This window comes from Leucoraja erinacea, chromosome 20, assembly GCF_028641065.1.
Source record: "Leucoraja erinacea ecotype New England chromosome 20, Leri_hhj_1, whole genome shotgun sequence".
Lineage (NCBI taxonomy): Eukaryota > Metazoa > Chordata > Chondrichthyes > Rajiformes > Rajidae > Leucoraja > Leucoraja erinaceus.
Genome location: NC_073396.1, coordinates 19,866,885 through 19,886,455, shown reverse-complemented (window position 1 = coordinate 19,886,455; position 19,571 = coordinate 19,866,885). Strand labels below are relative to the sequence as shown.

Below are 19,571 nucleotides of genomic sequence, written 5' to 3'. Positions count from 1 at the left end.
TACAGTAATCCATGCAATGTTGAATTGGGATTAATTTGTGTGTTCTACCTCGCTTTGATCAATTTTCCTGAAACAGAAGGCAGTAATATAATGGAATATAATGTGGGAATTTTGACTGGAAGACTGGAAAAGTAGAATACATTTTTAAAAGAGGAGATACTAATAAATATTAGTTTATAGAATTGTATGGGGCTTTATGCACACAGATAACAGTAAATTTATATGTAGGTGCAGCAATCAATTACAAAGCAGGGTAGTTGGGGCATAAAACTAAGGAGGTTTCATTACAAATATAAGAATCCTGGTGTCACCAAAGTATTCTCTACTCAGATCTGATTTCTAGCAAGAGGTTACTTGGCTTGAATATGTTCATCTGTGAACATGGTTCTGAGATTGATCTTTTTGTCTGGCTTTGTACGTTCTAGGGTGGCTGATGAACTGCAAAACTTACTAGAAATGGGACAGGAGGTTTCAGAGGGCAGACAAGTGACTGGTGAGGAAGCCAATTCCTTCCACCATTTACTGTATCTGTGCACTCCCAATGCATGGATTTGAAGTTCTCAGTGGGAGTCAGTGGAGCTATTGCATTTTCTCAAGGAGGCTTTGAGAACATCTTTGGATTTTTCATTCTGTCCATCTAGTTATATCTTCACTGGACTTTGAATAGAATATTTCTGGAATTGGGCATGTAAATGATGCGGCCCAAAGGGCAGACTGGGAAGAATTAGGCCCTCAATACTGTGATTGTTGACCTGGGAAGTATACTGACAATAGTTTGTATATGGTTCCAGTAGATTTGGAGAACTTTGCAGAAAGAACGTGTGATATCTCTCCCATGCCCTGAAGTACCCGTTGATGATAGTTCAGCCTTCAGAATTATGTAGGAGGGGTAACAATCATTCACTGATTCACGATCAATTGCTGGAAGTGGAGGATTATTCTAAAAGGAGATTTGGAGTCAAATGGGGCCTATGATTTGTGAAGTTTGGAAGAATGCAATGTGATCTCATGAAAACAGAGCTTGACAGATGGGTGCCAGAAGTCTGTTTTCACTGACTAGAGAATCTATGCTTAGAGACCATAGTCCCAAGACAAGAAGATAAAGAGACATTACTTCACTCAAACAATTGTGATTTTTTGGAATTCTCTACTCCACAGCTAAGGTGTGACTACAGGAAATGGAGATAAACAGGAAATGGAAATATAAAGAGAAGGAAATGCAGTAGATATTGAATGTCCTTTGAGTTGTGAAGTTAGCATGGTTCATTCTTATCCCAATCAATGTACCTTTATGTATAACGGCAAGAACTTCCTTTGGAACTAAATTACAAATTTTAAAGAACACGAGTTATTTTGCTGAATTTGGTCTTTTTCCTGGCTATGGAGCTATGACATGGCTCATAGGATTTTACGATGTACAAAAAGTTGTGTAAACAGATGCTAGAAAACTGGAATGACTGTAGTCCAGTTTTGCTGCAGTTGCAGAGCAGTTTTGGTCTCTGCATCAAGATGGTGGCCAATGCTTAACCGACTGGATTAGCTCGTGTACTTTGACTATGGAGCAATGAATAAAATCTGATGCTCTCCAATTGAAGCCTGAATCATGGTTGAACCAGCATCACAAAGCAAACAGCTAATTATCATAACTGCGACAAGTACAATTGCATCTTCTAATGGAAAACTGGATTCATAATAACAATAAGGAAAAACAAATCCAAGACTGTGTGAGGATGTCAGATGGTGGGATTAAATTTGGAGTCCTCCACTAAAGAACCTCCACTAGACTGGTCAGAACAGCCTCAATCCAGGCGGCATTGAATTGCTTAGTAGGCCTGATTCATTATTCATACAATCCCTCCCTTCCACCCGCAAATGTATCTAACTTCCTTAAGTACCCTGGGATGCAGACCATCGGGCCCTGGGGATTTATCAGCCTTCAGTCCCATCAGTCTTTTCAACACCATTTCCTGCCTAATGTGGATTTCCTTCAGTTCCTCCGTCACCCCAGATCCTCTGGCTAGTACATCAGGAAGATTGTTTGTATCCTCCTTAGTGAAGACAGATCCAAAGTACCTGTTCAACTCATCTGCTATTTCTTTCTTCCCCATAATAAATTCACCATTTTCAGACTTCAAGGGTCCAACTTTGGTCTTAACTATTCTTTTTCTCTTCACATACCTAAATCAGCTGTGATGTTTGGTGGACTGTGTGGGGTGGGAGGACCCGTTGCTCCTCCCATGCAGCAGGTGGCGCTGCACAGAACAAAGGGAGATGTTTTATACATTGTTCTCTCCTGTCTGTGTGTGTGTGTGTGTGTGTGCAGCCATTTTGAGTTGGCTTGCTGCCAGCATTGAGTAAAGCATTAAAGACTTCTGTTGTAAATTAGAGACTCTCAAGTTTTGTGCAGACCTAGAAATAAGAACACGAAAGTGGTGTCAGTAGTGGGATACTTTGGATTGCGTCCAAATACCCAGATAAGAATCTATTTTTCGATTAAAAAAAAGTTTTTTTCAGTTTTGTAGTGTACTTAACATGTCTCGGCAATTCGATCGTTTCGATCCCGAGCGGGAAAGGTGGTCGTCATATTTAATGCAAGCTGAATTTTATTTTGAAAGTATGGCAATTACTACTGACCTGAAGAAGAAGGCTCTCTTGTGTTCATCAATTAGCGATGTTACAATACTTCCCGTGTGCGCGACTTTGGCGCCTTTGAGGGGAGGGGATTAAAATGTAGTTTTGTACTGCCTATCGGAGGCGGACTTCCTCGGGCTGCTAGCTGCTGGAGAATAATTGATCCGACTCCCGTTCGCGCTACATTTAAAAAAAAAAACTCGCTGTACAATTTAATATTTGGATTAAAATAAAAAGCGACTTCGAACACCCTCAACACCTACAATGTGGCGGATCGCAAGAACAGGACGAAACAAAGTGTAAGTCGTGAATTTTACATATAATCTTGCTTCTTGGGATGGCTTTAATCTAATTTCACGTTGCGAAAATGTGATTTCGGCCCCATACGAACTGGCAGTGTTTTTCCTGCTGATATGGGGTTCAAATGCACCGCAAATGCAACGTTCCAATCGATCGCGTTCCAGAAGCAAGATGATTAAAATGCCCATTTTATTTGGACAATCATGCCATAAGCCGTCTAAATTGTCTATATTTTGTGTTATTCTCTCTCCATGATCATTATTTTTAACTTAAATAATAACAACAGTTTGAGTCACATGTATTGTGCAAAAACCAATAATTTTGAGTATATTTTTAGGATTAATTTATGGGAATTAAACATTAAATTCCTTCGTGGGGGGGAGGCATGGAAATTCATGACAGTGCGGATTTAAAAATCATGTTATATTGTGAATTGCTGTGTGAATGGGAGTTAGTTGTTATTTGGATACTTACCGAAAAGGTTTTTCCATAATAATTTTGTTTTCTTAAGAAATGGAATCTACAAGACAAGAAATGGGAAAAACAGTGGGCAGAACCAAATCGCATGTGTGGTTTGAAGAGCAAAAACCTGTAGTTTACAATCACCAACATTGAAAAGTTTTTGGTAAACAAGGTGTACATCGATGCTTATTGGTTACAATCTGTGGAGTATGATGATGCTGCTGATTATGTATGCTAGTGGGTCAGGCAACTGATCTCAGAGAGAATCGGATCTTGCTCTATTGCTAGAACCGGTAATTTATTTCCTTTCGGTTACGGACGACAGCCCATGTCCCACGAAAGGTATTAAAGTTCGCCGTTTCTGTAATGTTTCTGACAGATGTTGTCACAATGGTCGTCGTTTGTAAATTAGCTACATCCCTGTGCGCCATCGACTGAATATATGCTTTCTTTCAAGTGACTTGACGATGTTTATCTATTTGTTTCGGAATGGCATTGTCATCTATCGGATTGCAACATGGTCTGAAAATTTCAATCATAACAGTTCTCTTAATTTTTAAGAAAGTTATGGGCCTTTGACTGTCCTCGATCACAGCTTTTGTGTTAAGTCAATGGAAAAGCAATAGGGAACAAGATGCTAATTTCCGAGTATGAAAATGCCCATAACTTTTTTAATACTGAAGATATGAAAGTGAATTAGGTGTCAAATTAAACTTTTTATGATCTGATGGAATAAATTGCAGACTTGATTTTTTAAATCTCAAAATTTTGTAACATTGCTACATCAATATCTCCAGCAAAGATAAAGCAAATACTGAAATTTACTTCAAAAGAAGAACTAACTGCAAAGTTTGATTCTGAAATCAAAACAGGATTGTGCAGCTGCATTTCGAAGAAAGTCGAAAAAAAAGAGTGAAGCGAGATTTCAACCAAATGGAGACGTTCAACAGGAATGGGGCAATCGATCATGAATTTGGTGCCGACTGTGTGGGGCAAAGGCCCGTGATCCTAAAGCTCAAGCGTGAGCAAAGGGAGATGTTTTTGTATATAGACTGGTCATAGGGCTGCAGGCACGCATTCATCCAGCAGAGGCGATTCTCAAAGAATCGGACATCTCATTGAAGAATGTGCTGCAGTGTGTTAAGATGGCCTTGAATTTTCAAGGCCTGCTACCCGTGCGGCTCGACTGCTCATCATCACCGTGAGTGCTTGTATATCAAGTCCGTTTGCTTACCTGTTACCGAAAATCTTTTCTCCAGGTAGTGCCTTTTTAATCCGTAGAAACATAGAAAAATAGAAATTAGCGCAAAAGGAGTCGGCCAAATCGGCCCTTCGAGCCTGCACCGCTATTTAATATGATCGGTGGTCTACGATCACCAACTCAAGACCCGTATTTTGGCCTTTTCTCGATACCTCTGATCTACAGGCCCAGGGTGGACATCTAACTGGCTCTGTAAATATGGGTCATGGACTGGCCTCAGAGACCCTCTGTGGCGCCGAAACAGAAATTCAACATCCTCTCTTTGTGATGAAAAACGACTCCTCATTCGGTTTTAAAGGTATTTGCCCTGTCGCCTTAAGTGTGACCCTGACACAGATCCCCCAATCGGAAACAATCTTCCTGCATGATCGTCGTGGTAAAGAAGATACATCCCTGTGCGCCATTCTATGAGATCCCATCAATTTCTAGCGTGACTTGAGAGTATTTATCACGTCTATCAACTATGGCTTTGTCATCTAGTCCGGATTGCAACATGGTCAGCAAGTGAACCGTGAACAACTATGGCATAAATGTCCTTCCTCAGATGAATGGACTGGACGAAAGAGTGCACCACGCATTCACCCAGGTGTGAAGGAGACCTATACAACTGCAGTAGAACCTTGGTCCTCCTATACTCATCGAAGCTCTTGCTATGAAGCCCGATGCATCGCCGTCTTTACTTGGCTGCTGTAATCTAACAAACGGCGCCCATGACGGCAAGGTCTCGCTGCATCTCCCATGTTCCCAATCGGAAAACATTTAAAAAATACTACTGCTTTTAAGTTTTGCCACCAAAATGGATAACCTCAGATTAAGCACAATAAACTGACATTTCTTCAAACATTTGCCCACTCACCGAGGTAAACTCCAAGTTCCTTGCCTTTAGCAAGGATCCTCACAATGCAAAAAAGCCCCCCAGCTTAGTGTCAGCGAGGTCAAACTTGGAATATTGACCTTCAAACTGGAATGGGGGAATGTGATGTATGGTGGACTGTGTGGGGGTCCCAGGACCCGTTGCTCCTGCGGTGCAGCGTGAGTCAACTGCCTGCCATTGTGAATAGGACCCGTTTATCCTGTCTTAGCGTTCCTGTTTGCAGCCAGTTCTCTATCCACATCCAGCATTGAACCCCAAAGCATTGTGCTTTAAGTTTGTATTAAGACTCTCAAGTTTTGTGCAGGGACCTTGTCGAAAAAGCTTCTTATTATCCTCCTTTAGATACTTGGCTACTTACCTTCATTCCTCATCTTTTCTCCCCGTATTGCCTTTTTAGTTATCTTCTGTTTCTCCCTTAACAAACACTGTTTGATCTCCCCATTCCCTTTAAACAATGCGTATTAGTACCTTTCTGGGCCCACAATAATAATGTTTTCAATATTTATTGCCCCATCTACCCAGAATTAGATTTAGTGAAGTCAAGTCAAAACAGTCTTTTCGTAAACTGATTCATAATGTTCTGATCATTTAGAACCCCAAGACTTCACCAAGGCCAACAGTGAAGATGTGGTCACTGTAACAGGGAACGGAGCCTTGACCTCAAACCCAGGAGTTGATGTGAATGAGGAGGAGCTTGTGAATGGTAAGCAACAAGCTGTGGATGCTGGACCCACAGTGTATGCAGACTCAGCATTTGATGGTAGTTCAGATTTGGGATCATCCAGACCTACAAAAGAATCCAGTACGAAGGAAGAGGGTCAATCACACTGTGACAGTTGTGCATCAGCATGTTCAAAGTGTGCTACTGCACATGACCACGTTGCTAAGGGGGCTGAAGAAGAAGAGGAATATCAAATCAACAAAAATGATACTGGAGAACTGGAAGAGTCGCTTGTAAATGATGAAAAAAATCAAAATCTTGGGTCTGGTAATACAGAGAATGATGATAATGTTCTTATTGATAAGGACATCAACAAATCTCAAGAACTGGGTCTCAATAACACAGAAATAGCTCCAACTGTGGACAGGGGATCTATTGAATCTGTAGAAAAGGCTGTTAATGAATCCCATGGGGATGAAAAGGCAAAGGTAATGGAACCAACACAAAATAGGGTTCTGGAATCTGACCATGATCCTGAAGGAGAAACTGAAAAATACAATGACAACAGAAGTCAGCATTGGCCTGAGGAGGATGCCAATGGTGAGTCAGATCTTAAGGACAGTTCTTCAAAGGAAACAGGTGAGGCATCATGTGAAGAGAAGGAAGACGAGACCAAAGATCTGGAAGAGGACGCACTGGATAGTGGGGTGGAAAATACTGAAATGGCAAACTCGGAGCAGGAAGCTAATATTCAAAAAAGTGAATCTGAGGAAGAGGAGCAAATCAATGAGAGAATTCAGGATAAGTTGGATGATAATGGAACTACTGAAGAAAAGGTGGAAGGTGCTGAAGGTGGGGACATTGCAAAAAGAGACAATGATAATGGATCTGAAGAAGGTGTGGAAAATTCCCAAAATTTTGCAAAGGAAGTTAACAAAATGTATCAAACAATTGAAGGACTCAGTGTAGGAGTCAAGATTGGCCAGGATGAGATTAATGAGGCAAGCTTTGTTTCTGATGAAGGAGCAGGTGTCCCCTTCCCAGAATCTGATGCAAAAGAAAAGGAAAAAGACTCCTGAATCTATAGCAAGAATGGCCAAAAACATCAGTGAGAACACCAGGCTGACCTCTGAAGTACAGGAACAGGAGAAGGATGGTGAGTCAGCAAGGATTTGCCATGCCACAGTGCCAAGTGGAACACTCACAGATCAGTAGTGTTAACATTCAGCTGCGGAATTTAATGGGTTAATTTGGTGTCGCACATCAACTTCATCTAACAAACATCATGGTGTGAGACTGACCAACGGAATGTGATTGCACTTGTAACTTTCACTTTTGTTGTCACTAACTTCACAATTACTAGCTGGAATGATTCATTCATAACATCACAAACAATTCCTATGATGCATGACTTCATGCTTTCTGTGTGACCTATCTGCTGAATAATTTACTATTGGACATTTGTCATCACACTAATTAATAAGAAAGATCTGAACTACTCCAAAAGTAGCTCAATCAACTAGGTTTTTTTTTGTAAGCTGAATTTTACGTATATCAATTGATGTCAATCAATGTAGATTGTATTCTCATCAACCAATGGCGTGGGGGTGGACGGGGGATGCTGGAAAATCAGATTTCTAATTAGTCAATCTATGGCCAGGCTTCCCAGAGAAACGAGGAGGCAATTAGTATTGATTATTTCAGAAAATAGGATTTTGCAATACGGTTCAGTCACAATGCGTGCAGACTGAGGAACAGTTGGCAGAAGCAAATGAATTTGGAATTACAAGCAGTTCTGTTATAGCATGATAGTTCTGTTTTGCAGTAACCTGCGTAATAGAAAATCATGTTATACAAACAATTGTATCAATGGAGAAAAGGGGCTGCAGCAATTTGGAACTGATATTGTTGAATTCCATTTAAATCCTCTGAAGAAGTATAAGCATAGATGTGCTTTCTTGGCTGTAGCTTCAATGTGGTTAGTCTAGGACAAATTATTGGTGATATTTACACCTCGGAACTTGTTTACCCCAAAATAGTTTTTTTCCAAGATAGCGTTTTTTACACTCTGTCAATTTTGAACGTAACTTTTAAATGGTTCTCTAGTTTTGATTGTGTTATATCCAATTTGCATTGAAGTAGCTGCATTTTTCCAAAGGTTACAAATGTGAGTGACATGAAAGGACAGTGAAATATTTGGGGATGAGTTTACATGAAGGGTTTCGACTTGAAACGCCAACTGTGAATTTTAGTCCATAGATGTAGCATGAGTTTCTCCAGAAGCTTCAATTTTAATGTTCTAGACTCCAGAATCTGCAGTCTCTTATGCCTCCAAAGTGAAAGTTACTTGCAATGTAACAAGGACAAATCTGAGTCAAGCCACATTTCTGGCTGGTAAAGGAAAAACCTCTGGAATTTAGTCATTTCACCCCTTCCTCGCCCTCACCATAATGGTTCCAGCAGAGCAAAGATAGCGCAACCAAGGGGAACAGAATCCACAACACATGAGTGTAAACTTAAAATTTCAGGTAAGTCATGCTGGAGTGAAATCATGACCTAATATACATTTTTACATAAAGCTAATAGAAACCTGAAATGTTCTCTCTCCAAATATTATAGCTGTTGGGTTAATAGCTTCCGAGATAGGACAGATTTTCTTGGACAGGAATATCCAGGGACGAGGTTTATAAAGAGGTAATTGGAAGAGGTACAGATTATTCATGCTCTAATTGTATTCCAACAAAACTGTGAAATTGGGGATATGGAGCATTTAAGATTGAGATTAACACTTCAATCCTGATGTATTGCTGTTTCTTGATCCTGCAGATGAAGGAGATGAGGTAGAGGTGGAGGTAGAGGAGGAGCCTCAGTTGCAGCTCCCTTTCAGAGATCGATCTCACATTGAAAAAACCCTCCGGCTGGATGAGAAGACCACATCTGATGATTACTCGGGTATGTATGAATAAAACTACATTTTTAGCCACTGGCATCTCCAACAGAGCTTTTACATCTTTCACCACTTCCAATCATGAGGTTAAATTGTGAGGAATTTAGAATTATTTGGAGATTTGGAGACGAGATCTTCTAGGTATATGGGGTGAAGGAATGTTCTGGAAATACAGGGAAATTTCTAGATTATTCCATTCATTTTGGAAATGAGGGAGAATTTATGTTGATTGTGTATGGTAGAATTAAACAGAGGACAGGGTTATTACAAAACATTACAAAAAGCACGGTTACTGGCAGACTGAATTGTATTTCATTCTGTGTGCTCTTGCTATCTTCATGTATTGACTGCCCTCCTTCATTACTAGGTGTGTTGCAGCGGTTACGAAAGATATACCACAATGCCATCAGACCCATGGAGCAAGCATATAAATACAACGAACTGAGGCAACATGAAATTACAGGTAGGAAAAGCAATAGGAAGCATTCAGATACCGGGACAACATGAATTCAGAAATGAAGCAGTGATTAATATTTATTTGAAAATATTTGCTGTCAGCTCAGTGCCTTTGTTATACAGCCTTCAACAACTGAAGCCAATACCATTAAATGGAAATACAAAAAACTCAATGTAAAAATCCACTGTGATGTCATGCACACTCATGCTAATTTGTTGAAATGAAATAAAGGCAAATGAAAAGGAATTAACAGCAAATAGCAAGACTGCTTCCAATTCAAAGGGGATGAATAAATTATATAAATCATAGTTAAATAGGTTAACTAAACTATCACAATCTTCTTGAAAGGAAATGCATGTTTGATGAACTGATTTCTGCACCACCGATGTGATTCCAAGGAGATGATCTGATCAAATGATTCACGCATGCTTGAATTTAAAAGGGGGAAATACTAACCATTAGCCTTAAATAAGGTCACATCCTGGACATCACTCTTGAGTACCTACTTTAATTTTAAAAGAATAACATATGTTCTAGTATTCTAGGAGTAAATAAATATGAAAGGAGGATACAAATAGATTCACTAAGATAAAATCAAAGGTAGTGAAACGGAAATGGTAGAAACAAACTTATTGAATTCTTTGAAGAGTCAAATGAGTACACAAGCATAATGTAGTAGGTGAATTGCCCTGCCCAGCTTGAAAAATTGTGTCATGGGATCTGTAATGGCAATTTCAAACTTTTCCAATGTCCAACTTTCCATTGCCATTACTACACAGGCAGGGAGGAGGAGTGATTGTACTCAGACGATAAAAAGAAACGGATCCTCCAGTCTTTATTTCCAATTTAATTGACTCTTTATTGAAGTAGTTGTACAAATGAAGAGATGATTCATACCAGGTATTTCTTATTCTCATACAAGCTGTAACCGACGGTTCTCTCTCTCTCTTCTGGTAAAAACTGCATTCCTTCTCCCGTGCCTGTTCCAGTCTCATCATGCCACCCTCTCCTGTGATATATGTAACGTTCATCTACGTATCAAAAGCCCACCCCCAAGCGTACCAAATAATTCTGCAAGAAATATCAAGACAAAACAATAAAATATGCTAACAGTAACTAGCCTAAGCATGAATGACTCCGACACACCGGCCCCTAATTGTTCTACGTATACAACAAAACAATTACCAATAAACATTAAAAGGAGCTATAAAAGCTTAACATATTATCAAAAACAAAAGGTATGCATTATGTGTTGGCATTCAAACTTCTTTAGTGATTCTTCAAACTTCTTCTTGGGCATCTTGTTTGGCTTTTTGGAGCAGACATATCATAGTTATTGGTCTTACCAAGATGTTGTTCTTAGTCTGAAGTCGTACTGTACGCACAAGACCTTGTACATCTGGTATGATCTCCAATATTCTGCCCATTAGCGAGGAGCAGTTGAATCAACCACCAAAACGATGTCACCTGGAAGAAAGCTTCTTCTTACCCTTGGCGATCGTTGTTGTTCTTGGATTAGAGGCAAGTATTCTTGTGTCCGTTTCCATAAAAAGGTCTGCCATACATTGTATCTGTCTCCATCTGCGTTTAGTATACATCTTCCTTCACAAAGAGTCCAGGTGGTAATATTGGCTTTGTCTTCAACAGAAGAAGATGGTTTGGTGTAAGTGCTTCCAGGTCCCTTGGATCATCAGAATTCTTGGTAATGGGTCGATCATTTAAAATTGCTTCAACTTCACAAAATAAAGTTTGCAATCCTTCATCGTCCAGAACATGTAGTTTAAGAACAGAACGCAGCACATTTCGAACCATGCGAATCAATCATTCCCAAACACCTCCGTGATGGGATCCTGCTGGAGGATTAAAGTTCCACCTTATCCCTCGCTGAAGCATAGCATTCTGTATCTTGTTCTTATTTCAGCCATTGAGTGCTTCTCTCAAATCTCTTTCCGCTTGGATAAAATTTGTGCCATTGTCTGATCTTAAAGATGAAACTTGACCTCATCGACAGATGAATCTTCGTAAGGCATGAATGCAGGAGTCTGTGTCTGTAGATGCAACTTCCAGATGTACTGCCCTGAATGTACTTCCCTGAATGTACTGCCCTGAACGTACATCCAGATGTACTGCCCTCCAGGGCATCCTGAATGCCTTTGTCAAGGCATACAGAGCCATGGGCCTAGCCTTAAATATCAAGAAGACCCAGGTCCTACATCAACCTCCACCCAACCATCCATGGGGTGTATCACTCAAAGAAAGGGACCTTGAGGGTGGCCTTTGACTGTGGTGCAGTCTTCAAAGGAACATCACTTAACTGCCAACTGCTGCTGGGTCCAGACCTTACTAACTCACAACGTCTTCTGCAGACAGTGGTCATTGACAAATCCACACCCGATTCATGAAGAGTGTTTCTGATCTGTCAGACAGGTGTTTGGGAGATTTTTCTTTATTGCACAGAGAATTCTTCTGTCATCAGCTATGGTCTTCCTTGGCCTGCCAGTCCTTTGTGATTAGTAAACTCACCAGTGCTCTCTTTCTTCTTAATGATGTCCCAAACAGTTGATTTTGGTAAGCCTAAGGTTTGGCTGATGTCTCTAACAGTTTTATTCTTGTTTCTCAATCTCATAATGGCTTCTTTGACTTTCATTGGCACAACTTTGGTCCTCATGTTGATAAACAGCAATAAAAATTTCCAAAAGTGATGGAAAGACTGGAGGAAAGACTAGGTGCTGAGAGCTCTCTTATACCTGCATTTAGGGGGCTATTAGACACACCTGAGCAATTACAAGCACCTATAAAGCCATGTGTCCCAAACATTATGGCGCCCTGAAATGGGGGGAACTATGCATTAACACAGCTGTAATTTCTTCATGGTGAAACCAAAATGTATAAAAATACCCTTTAATAAAATCTGACAATGTTCACTTTAACCACATGTGATTTTTTATATTACAAATCTCAAATTGTGGAGTACAGAGGCAAATAAATAAATGATGGGTCTTTGTCCCAAACATTATGGAGGGCTCTGTATTTGTTAGTCATTTGGATTCTGTCCTCAAAAATGTTGTGCATTGTTGATTTAATGTCTCATCTAAAAGATGACATTGCCAAAAGTAGTTTAAGAGGGAACTGCAGATGCTGGAGAATCGAAGGTTACACAAAAAAGCTGGAGAAACTTAGCGGGTGCAGCAGCATCTATGGAGCGAAGGAAATAGGCAACGTTTCGGGCCGAAACCCTTCTTCAGACTGATCGGGGGCGGGGGTGGGTGGGGACAAGAAAGGGAAAAGGAGGAGTAGCCCGAAGGCTGGGGGATGGGAGGAGACAGCAGGGGGGCTGAGGAAGGGGAGGAGACAGCAAGGACTAACAAAATTGGGAGAATTCGATGTTCATGCCCCCGGGGTGCAGACTCCCCAAACAGAATATGAGGTGCTGTTCCTCCAATTTCCGGTGCTGCTCGCTGTGGCCATGGAGGAGACCCAGAACAGAGAGGTCGGAGACGGAGTGGGAGGGGGAGTTGAAGTGCTGAGCCACCGGGAGGTCAGCTTGGTTATTGCGGACCGAGCGGAGGTTGGGCGATCGTTTCGCCGAACACCTCCGCTCGGTCCGCAATAACCAAGCTGACCTCCCGGTGGCTCAGCACTTCAACTCCCCCTCCCACTCCGTCTCCGACCTCTCTGTCCTGGGTCTCCTCCATGGCCACAGCGAGCAGCACCGGAAATTGGAGGAACAGCACCTCATATTCCGTTTGGGGAGTCTGCACCCCGGGGGCATGAACATCGAATTCTCCCAATTTTGTTAGTCCTTGCTGTCTCCTCCCCTTCCTCAGCCCCCCTGCTGTCTCCTCCCATCCCCCAGCCTTCGGGCTACTCCTCCTTTTCCCTTTCTTGTCCCCACCCACCCCCGCCCCCGATCAGTCTGAAGAAGGGTTTCGGCCCGAAACGTTGCCTATTTCCTTCGCTCCATAGATGCTGCTGCACCCGCTGAGTTTCTCCAGCTTTTTTGTGTAACCTTGCCAAAAGTAGTGTTTTGTGTGTCCTGCACTTTTGGGTCAACCTAGATTTCATACTCAAGTCTGTGGAGTGAGACATTAACTAAGGATCTCCTCACTCAGATGAAAGTGCTACTCTCTGAGTCCACCGCTGACATTGTGTTAGGAGGGAGGATCTCGGCACAATTCTGACTCTTTTACCTCCCTTTTCACTTTCACTTAGCTTTATAAGGAAGTTCTTTTGCCTTGCCGTTTCCAATTCTGATTAAATGTCTTCACATGAAACCATTATTTATCTTTTCCTTCTGGTGTACTTTCCTTTTATTGCCAGGTTTCCAAATGTTGGAGGTTATGTTTGCTAATCCTCTAGTGTGCTGCTTTCTACTGACGTTAAATTGAATGTGGCCATAAACACCACTTTGTTTTATTCGGCAAAGGTTGTTCCAACTATAACAGTATGTTCTGGTTTTCACAGATGAAAGTATTAACAATGAATTGTTTATTTTTAGATTAGATCTGGGAGGAGGTCCAAGAATAACCTAACTCAATGTTTGCAGTCAAAAGATGTATTTTGATAATCAGAGTTGATTATAGAACAACAGTCCAGACAATGGTGATGGACGAACATGTGCACAAATGCTCATATGCACACATATTTGTCTTAGCCTCAGCATTCCTTCAATCCTTTGTTCATCAGCTCTTGCCTCTGTAATGATAGCATGGTGAACTAAATTTTTAAATCAACTGTCAGCTAAAGGTTTTTAAAAACAAACTGATGATTGGTAATGATGCAAGTCCCCTAATGATTAGAGTAGGGAACACACTGTGTGAAATGCAGCTCACTAGGAAGATAAATTGGCTGACACCGAATGAATTGGTACTAACATGAGAACTAGTTATCTCAATGTAGTTAGAGGCAATTATCTGAGGTTCCACTTCCTTGCTATTTTTACAATGACTTTTGTTGGAAATGTCTATGTTTTTGATGCGGATTGGCTGTCACTCTCAGGAATGTAGGAATATACAGATTCAGCATACATTTTCAGGAAGGCAAGAGGTTGAATCATACAAATTGGTCTTGCAGAAAATGTATTATGTCCTGCTATATTCTAACATTTTATTATCATCATCATGAATTTATAGATGTTCTTCAGTTTTGTAATGGTCTCGAAGAGAAATGGATTCATTGTTAGGTGAAAAAGCAAAACTGGAAAAACACCTGACAATTGGAGATAAACAAAATATGCGTGTGAATTTTTCAAAAGAGACTGTTCAAAACCCTCATGCTCTATTGGTCATCACCACAACTGCATTAAGGCAGGAAATAGTTCACGGTACCTTCGAAAATTGCCATTATAACTGCTTACATGCCGTTTAACATGTAAATGTTGACATGAGTACCCACTGAAAGCAGGAATTTTGCTGGTACACAAGATTTTACAGGGCGGGGAGGTGAGCAGGGGATTTCAGCCACTATTCCCATTGCTAGTCCGTGATCGTTCTGGTAAGTGTGTATCTACAATAAACTGCATTTAGCTTGTTCGTGCAATGCCTTTCACGTTTGCTTATTCAATTGCATGTGAGAGGCAGCAAAGCTGATCTTGTGTATTTGCCACAGAACCACCGTGAATTCGGACTCTAGCCCTGTTCATGACTTGGCACAATTACACCATATTAATTATTTTTTATGTAAATATCCCTCCCAACAGGTTGGTAATCATGCTTACTACAGCTAACACGAGACTGCAGATACTGAAATCTGGAGCAAAAAACATTCTGCTATAGGAACTCAGCGGGTCAAGCTGTATCTATAGAAGGACAATAATTTTGTACGTTTTGGGTCAATTCCCTGCATCTAGACTGAGAATAGAGAGGGAAGATAGCCATTATACAGAAGCAAGGGGGTGGGCTGAGCCTGGGGCTGATAGAGGGATAGGTGGTCAACTCCACCCCTCCTTCTCCATGTGGCTCTATCTACCCATTATCCTTCACTTCTCTGTCCACCCAACAACATTTTTCTATTCAGCCGACATGTACATTGCCGGTAGGCCCAGCTAGATTCTACTTGAGTTATTTATCTACGACTGATCATTGGAAATCACATGGGAAGTTTTAAAATACCTATGTGATTCATTTGCTGATGTCCAACACCATTCCCTTTGATCGAATTTAATCTAGTCTTTTGAGCAGGCAAAGAGGACACTGTGAAAACATGCAAAGTTCTCTTAAAAATGCATTTCATTGGAAACAAATAGTTTGGACCATCCTCAGTTGGCTACAATCCCCTAGTAACTGCTGCATAGCTTTCTGTTGACAGAACATAACATCTCTCCTGAATATAAAGGTCTCTAAAGTCTCTTCCTAATCTTACCTAAGTGCCACCTGCCAGTCAGCTGTTACTTTCTGCTATCTTAGAAGAGAAGTGAGGGTATGAGGTTGAAGGTTTGCGATGATGGTGATGGGGAGCAACTAAAGGGTCAGCTGGATCCCATAAGCCACATAATACCATGGTTAAGATGGTGGCAATGCGCAACCAGTAGAGCTGATGTCTCAAAGTAATCTGATTAATATTGACCTCCGTATCTCTGTGGTTCGCATGTTTTCCTTTGAACATGTGGGTTTCCTCTAGTTGTTCTGCTATTCTTCCACATCCCAATGACTGGCAGGTAAATTGGCCACTCTAAAATTGCCCCGTGCATAGGTAAGTGGTAGAAACTGGGAGAATCAATAGGAATGTGGGAGAATAAGTTCTGGGGAAAATGAGTGTGGGAATGAGCTGCCAAGAATCCATTATGCTGAATGGCCTCCTTGTTTGTCCGTGTTTTGCTGCCCATTATGTCCTGACCACCGCCTGAGTGATTCCAACACAAGCTCTTGAGAAAATCTATTCAAAGACTAATTACACAGTGAAACATGGATAAATCTAGTATTTGGGAGGAGTAAAATTAATCTCAAAAGTTTCCACTTTCTGTGTATTTGTTTAACATTTTGTCATCACCATTTCTCCCTCTCTCTCTCTCTCTCTCTCTCTCTCTCTCTCTCTCTCTCTCTCTCTCTCTCTCTTCATTTCTTTTCCTTTGCTTCACTCCACTCACTCTGCCTTTTTCTTCCCCTCCCATCTAACAGCCTATCCAGGACGCTCCATGACCTCATTTCAAGGTTGGTAACACTCTCTGCCTCTTGCATGCTCAAGCCCAACCTTCTAATTGTTAGAGAATTAAAAGCAACTGAGCAAATGTGCAGCTTGGTTGGAGACCTGCCACTGGAAGGTGGCCAGACCTTAAAAGCTTGGCAATCAATGGTTTCTGCTATCAAACTCCATCTGTCATATTTTCAGTGTACACTTTGTGTTTGTTTGATTGTTAGGCCCACTGACGATCATGCTAAGCAGTCTCTACAAAGTACGTAGGGTGGTGTGCTTTGATGTTTTGGCCAATAGTTGAATAGCATGGAATAATTTGTTTGAAAGCTCAGAACATTGAGTAAGTCCAGCTAACTGCCAAAATGTAATTAGCAAATTTGTTGATATGTGGAGATTAAAGAAGTTGCTTTGTCATGTCCCAACAATGAAGTTTTGTAAAGTGAATTGGTCCTGATTATATAACATTCATTAGCAAAACACATTTTAGTTGATGGTAACTTTGCCACGGATCCTTGAGGTTAGTCTGAAAGGCAGCGGATTGTGGATCTCATTATGGAGATGTAAATCATAGAATGCAATTGTACAAGTAAAAAGCTGCTGCATAATAAAATAACCTATGTTGGGGTAGGAATGGGGGTGGTGTTAGGGTGGGGTGTGAAAGGTAAAGATGCAATACTCAGGTTGAGACTCGAATGCCAACTGGAGAGTGGTTGGGCTGTGAAAAACAAATGCTGTACCAGTCAGGCAAGATGGAAGGTAAGAAACAATGTTAGGAAGTGTAGAGGGAGGATTATTCTCCCTCTACACCTGTACTTGCCCAAGAGAATATGGTGGGACAGCATAGAGGTAGCTTTACTCTGCATTTAACCCATGCTGTGCTGGACCTGTGATCTTTAACTGACAAGGTGAGAAAAGTGTAAAACACCACATTGTCACAGAAGTAAAAACAAAGGAAGCAACATTTCAGTAAAAGCAAGAACATTGGGTGAAGTTCCGTCAATAAATGTTCTACCCTTTTTCAGTAGTAAACAAGACCAGACAAAGTGTATATGTACATATGTAGATATGTCATATCTACATTCTGATGATGTGTAGTTCACTATTGCTCATGGCAGCTGCTGATCTGCTGCCGGACTTTGTTACCTTTTCATTCAGTTTTCCTCTTAAGTTCCATATATATGTAACCTGTCACTTTATGACACTTTCCAATTTCAAATATTCATTTGGATGCATCGGTGTCGATACTTTGGTGTTTTGGGCTGGAAATAGATTACGTGCATTCACAAGAACCTGGTCAATATGTTCTCCAATATGTAAAGGTTAAAGGCAAGTGTCATAGGTGTGTATATACAATGTTACATCCTAAAGCATGAGAAAAGAATCTTTCCCAAGGAAGCTGAATTGCTTGTTCACAACAGGTATTAAAAAATAACATGTGGATAGGACCTCTCCATTGGAAATAAATCTATCCACTTTCCTACTTGGTTCGGTTAGACAATCCAGGGAAACCCAGGAAAATCTCATGCCATTTTGTTTTAGAAACATAGAAATAAGGTGCAGGAGTAGGCCATTCGGCCCTTCGAGCCTGCACCGCCATTCAATATGATCATGGCTGATCATCCAACTCAGTATCTTGTACCTGCCTTCTCTCCATACCCCCTGATCCCTTTAGCCACAAGGGCCACATCTAACTCCCACTTAAATATAGCCAATGAACTGGCCTCAACTACCTTCTGTGGCAGAGAATTCCACAGATTCACCACTCTCTGTGTGAAAAATGTTTTTCTCATCTCGGTCCAAAAAGACTTCCCCCTTATCCTTAAACTGTGACCCCTTGTTCTGGACCTCCTCAACATCGGGAACAATCTTCCTGAATCTAGCCTGTCCAACCCCTTAAGAATTTTGTAAGTTTCTATAAGATCCCCCCTCAATCTTCTAAATTCTAGCGAGTACAAGCCGAGTCTATCCAGTCTTTCTTCATATGAAAGTCCTGCCATCCCAGGAATCAGTCTGGTGAACCTTCTCTGTACTCACTCTATGGCAAGAATGTCTTTCCTCAGATTAGAAGACCAAAATTGTACACAATACTCCAGGTGTGGTCTCACCAAGGCCCTATACAACTGCAGTAGAACCTCCCTGCTCCTATACTCAAATCCTTTTGCTATGAATGCTAACATACCATTCGCTTTCTTCACTGCCTGCTGTACCTGCATGCCTACTTTCAATGACTGGTGTGCCATGACACCCAGGTCTCGTTGCATCTCCCCTATTCCTAATCGGCCACCATTCGGATAATAGTCTACTTTCCTGTTCTTGCCACCAAAGTGGATGTGGTTTTGGGAGCTAACATATTAAAGGGCGTGGCTCTCTGGAAACAATTTGAGGTCACTTGGAAATTCTGCAAGCTTGAAAAAGCTTACACACTGTGTACAAACCTATGAATGATGTCATGATACATGTAGACAATGTATGAAATTCCCTAATTGTCTTAAAACAAGAGTTTTCAGGCCAGATTTCTGCATTTAGCCCATCGTTCAATATATGGGCCTAGATGTTGGGGTTAAATGCAGAATTGCCAGCACTTCCCTGTGTAAGTGCCAAGTTATTGAAGTGCCAAGGAATTGTGGATAGGTATGCATGAATAGAAAAGTCTCAACCTGTATTGAGAGCCTTTGACAGCCATTTCTTGATGAATTTAATGTTGAAATTCTGGAATGGTCATAAAGCTGCCACAATTATCCAACACATATAATGAGGAAACTGCTCAAAAGACCTTTAATAGGTTAGACCCAGTGCAGGAGTATCTCCATCTATTTAAATGGAGAAGAATGGGTGCAAGGTTCAAAG

At 41.0% G+C, this 19,571-nt stretch overlaps 1 protein-coding gene across 5 annotated transcripts in view; it reads left to right on the top strand.

Annotated features, from left to right (window-relative positions):
* srl (sarcalumenin) overlaps window positions 1-19,571 on the top strand; it is a 58,854-nt gene that overhangs the window by 26,089 nt on the left and 13,194 nt on the right. The window contains exons 2-5 of one of the 5 annotated variants that reach the window (XM_055651530.1): window positions 6,121-6,231; window positions 9,016-9,141; window positions 9,504-9,599; window positions 16,709-16,741. In XM_055651530.1, coding sequence (XP_055507505.1) covers window positions 6,121-6,231; window positions 9,016-9,141; window positions 9,504-9,599; window positions 16,709-16,741 — 366 coding nt within the window. Of the gene's footprint in view, window positions 1-2,308; window positions 2,931-6,120; window positions 6,232-7,053; window positions 7,346-9,015; window positions 9,142-9,503; window positions 9,600-16,708; window positions 16,742-19,571 lie in introns of those variants that run through there. The other 4 variants (XM_055651534.1, XM_055651531.1, XM_055651533.1 and 1 more) reach the window with 4 other exon arrangements.